General features: G+C 56.3%; 1 protein-coding gene across 2 annotated transcripts in view; it reads left to right on the top strand.

Annotated features, from left to right (window-relative positions):
* PAFAH1B2 (platelet-activating factor acetylhydrolase 1b, catalytic subunit 2 (30kDa)) overlaps positions 1–3,009 on the top strand; it is a 3,226-nt gene extending 217 nt beyond the window's left edge. The window contains exons 2-5 of one of the 2 annotated variants that reach the window (XM_010012031.1): positions 100–189; positions 1,115–1,231; positions 1,719–1,841; positions 2,292–3,009. In XM_010012031.1, the coding sequence (XP_010010333.1) occupies positions 100–189; positions 1,115–1,231; positions 1,719–1,841; positions 2,292–2,570 (609 nt within the window). In that variant the 3' untranslated portion in view covers positions 2,571–3,009. Of the gene's footprint in view, positions 1–99; positions 190–299; positions 390–1,114; positions 1,232–1,718; positions 1,842–2,291 lie in introns of both variants that reach the window. The other variant, XM_010012039.1, reaches the window with a different exon arrangement.
* Positions 3,010–3,984: the final 975 nt, after the last annotated feature.

Here is a 3,984-nt window from a genome sequence, read left to right on the forward strand (position 1 = left end):
GACAAGCAGCCAGAGGGTGCTCCCCAGCCACTGCCCGCAGCAGGGATGCCGTGAGGAGTGTCAGCCCGCTGAGCTAACCCCGTTGCCTTCTCTCACCAGCACAACAGGTTTGTCTTGGACTGCAAAGACAAGGAGCCCGACGTGCTCTTCGTGGGGGACTCCATGGTGCAGCTGCTCCAGCAGTACGAGGTATTGCTAAGGAAAGGGGTTCAGATTCCAGTGTTACTCTCCTGCCCGCAGCAGGGATGCCGTGAGGAGTGTCAGCCCGCTGAGCTAACCCCGTTGCCTTCTCTCACCAGCACAACAGGTTTGTCTTGGACTGCAAAGACAAGGAGCCCGACGTGCTCTTCGTGGGGGACTCCATGGTGCAGCTGCTCCAGCAGTACGAGGTATTGCTAAGGAAAGGGGTTCAGATTCCAGTGTTACTCTCCGTAAGCCAGTCGCCGATGATCCCGGGTGATGCAGACACTGTGGTCTGACTGCCCTGTCTCCCATTCATCCTGCCCTTCCCACTGCGGGCACAAAGCCTTGCGGCGTGTAGGCTGTCTATGCTCTGAAGCAGTTAAGATTGCCTTCACTTGGACACACGGCCCCTTCCTAGTTCCTTGAGGCTCAGATTCTAACTCCCAGAGGCACCGTTGGATCTCTGTAGGTGTGTCTTGCTTGGCCAGAACACGTGTAACCCTCAGGCACTTGTGGTGCGCTCTGGCTCTCTCCTAAAACTCCGCTGGGGCAAAGAAGGGTTCCTAACAAAGCAGATCCTTCTTGTCTGGTTGTGTTCCCTGGTGGCGAAGGGATTTCCTCAGCTCATAGACACCTGTGTGCTGAGGGCAGCCCGGGACAGGGTGCTGAGCCAGCACATTGTGTCTCTGAGGAGCTGCTCGAGAGAGCTTCCCCTTCCTCTGTGCCAGGGGTGGGTGCTCCAGCAGCAGCAGCACCTCCGTCCCCTCCAGACCCCCGAGTATGGCCTCAGCCTGTGTTTAAAAGCCCTCTGTGGAAGCAAGTGTCCCCAGGAGGGCTCATGGCTCCCCCGAAGCCATCGCTGGTCAGTGCAGTGTGTTGCTTTCACGGTGAGGACGGAGCTCTGCAGACACAAACTGATTTCTGGTTGCAGATCTGGCGCGAGCTCTTCTCACCCCTTCATGCACTGAACTTTGGGATCGGTGGGGACACCACAGGCCACGTTCTATGGAGACTGAAGAACGGTGAACTGGAGAACATTAAACCGAAGGTACAGCAGAACCCAAAGCAGGCAGAGCTGTTGCTGGTAGCAGAGCTTTCTGTCTGAGCAGCCCTTGGCACTGAGCGTGCCTCAGGTAACGGAGGGTGTTAGGCTAAACCAGGCGTGTTTGGGAGCAGGGCTGCACATCCTGGACTTGGGATGCAGGCTGCTGACTGGCACCATAAATCAAGGCGACCTCCTAGTCCTAGTGAACATGATTTAGCACAGCTGGGCAGTGCTTGGAGTTGCAGTGGCCTCTTGAAAGGGATGGGGCAGCATTTGGTGAGGAGTTGGTGGAGGTGGCGAGGACACTTGGTGAAGATGAGCTGCAGTCACTGCAGGCTCCTCAGAAATGAGCCTGCCCGAGAGCTGAAGGCCTCTTGCAGTGTGGGTGCAGGCTCCAGCCTCTCACAGATGGTGTTTGTTCAGGGTTTCAGGGCCACGCACCCATGGCAAGTGGCTGTGGACAGGCTGCAAACGCTTTTTCTCCTTGTAGGTCATTGTTGTTTGGGTTGGAACAAATAACCACGAAAACACAGCCGAAGAAGTAGCAGGAGGGATCGAGGCCATCGTGCGCCTGATAAACACCCAGCAGCCACAGGCCAAAGTCATTGTGCTGGTACGTCTGTGCTGGGGTGTCTCCTGGGGCTGCGCAGACACACTGCCCGGGGAGCCACGTGGTGTCTGTGCTGTCCCTCCGCGATACCGGAGCCAGCGATGGGTCCGGGTGTTCATCCGGGCCCCCTTGGCTGCGGAGAAGCCCTTCCTTTGGGATGGGTGGAATCCTCCCCACCAGTGGTACTCCTGCCCTGCTTGGAAGCGGTGTTGAAGAAGCCCTGCGAGGGGAAAAGAGGTGCCCAGATCGGAGCTGGCCCGTTGTGCCCGCAGCTCGCCTGGCGCCCTCAGCTGTGTTTCAGATTGGGTCTGGGTGGACCGAGCCTGATTGAAGGGGGATTCCTCTTGTGGCAGCCTGAACTGGTGACAGGCAGCCTGGACCAGAAGGGGGGGCAGGCGCTGTTAATGCCAGCGAGGTCGTACGAAGCTCTTTTTTGCCTCCTCCTTGTGCCAGGGCCTGCTACCTCGCGGAGAGAAGCCAAACCCGCTGCGGCAGAAGAATGCCAAGGTGAACCACCTGCTGAAAGCCTCGCTCCCCAAACTGTGCAACGTGCAGCTCCTGGACGTGGACGCCGGCTTCGTGCACTCGGATGGCACCATCTCCTACCACGACATGTTTGATTTCCTGCACCTCACGGGAGGGGGCTACGCAAAGATCTGCAAACCCCTCCACGAACTGATCATGCAGCTGCTGGAGGAGACCCCCGAGGAGAAACGAGCTGCCCTGGCCTGAGCTCCCGGCATCGACAGCATCACCCAGCCCATCAGATCAGCTCTGTCACTGGCACTACAGAATCCTTCTTTCTTAAAGCACTTTCCATTGTAGAATGTTACCGGATGTCCATACCTAGTGTTTTGAGGGGGAAGGCTGATGTTTAACTGGTCTTGTACAGATGAGGGCCGGCTGGGTTGCTTTTATTGCAGGAGGAAAGTAGCTGATGAAGAGTTTTACTTTTAAACCATTCCTCATTCACAAGGAGAGCAGGACTGTCACTCTGTGCCCCTCTCATGTCTTGTTGCTCTGTGGTTGTCCTAGAACCCCCGTGGCCACGCTCGGCTCCCGCCCGTATGCGGGCCCCCGCCTGTAGGCGTCGTGCTCCGTGTTAGTGCTGAACAAGAATCACATTCCACTTGCAAAAGCCAGAACAGATGCATTTTTCCAAACTCAGTCCCACCTTTGGAAGCTTTTTTGGTTTGGGGGGTTAATGATACGTGTCGCTTTCTCACTCCTGCTCCCTGCAGCAGCGTGAAGCTGGAACTGGGAAGTGCACAGGAGCGAGCGGCTCGCTCCCACCGCTTGCCCTTGTGCTGTTTCCACCAGGGCACTTTTCTTCCCCTCCCTGTGCCACGTGGCTGCGGTGCTGCTGCTGCTGCCCTATGCTCTGCCCTGTGCTGTTGCTGGCTTTTAACAGTAGCTCAGTTTAGGATTTTAATCCCCCAGTGACACTGCACTGGGCAGTTGCTTCCTTGCTGCTCTAGAGCGGCTCCTTCATTCACTCGCTGCTCCGAGCTGCCTGTGCCACGGGGCTCTCACAGTGCTGTGCGTTGCTCCTTTTCGTTCATATTTTAAAGTCTGACTGTTACATCCTTTTTTTGTAAAGGAAACCCATTGCCCTGCCCCTGTCTCGAGGCCTGCAGCACTCTGAAGCTTTACAGATTCCAAGGTGTACATTTCTTTATCGCTTCTGGTTTACTTGTATAAACATTTTGTTGGAGCAACTACAGCCTCTTGCAGTAACAGGCGAAGTCGAGGTGCAGGTTTTCCTGCCCTGGACACTGCTCCTCGCCCCTGGCTGAGGCAGCCCCAGGGGCAGGGGTCCAGACCAGGCAGGATCTGGGTTTAGTTTCGGTTACGAGGGCTGCAGTAGTCACTAACAGTTGTATGAAAACAGCTTTTACTTACAAGTGAAAGGTTCTCTTTTTTCAGAAGGAAACTGGTTTGGACCCCTACAGCAGAGCCCTGGGTGAACAGATAACTCCACTTGCCAGGAAACTTGTTTTCAGCCCAGTCTGTTCCTCCTTGGCTTACCTGCCGGAGCTGCTGCCATGCACCTCACCATGGTTCACACTGCGGTATCCGGCCACGAGCCACCACCACAGCTCCTGGCAGGTAAATCCAGGAGGAACGACTGGCTTTGTATCAGGCA

Source organism: Nestor notabilis, unplaced genomic scaffold (assembly GCF_000696875.1).
Source record: "Nestor notabilis isolate BGI_N333 unplaced genomic scaffold, ASM69687v1 scaffold18270, whole genome shotgun sequence".
Taxonomy (NCBI): domain Eukaryota; kingdom Metazoa; phylum Chordata; class Aves; order Psittaciformes; family Psittacidae; genus Nestor; species Nestor notabilis.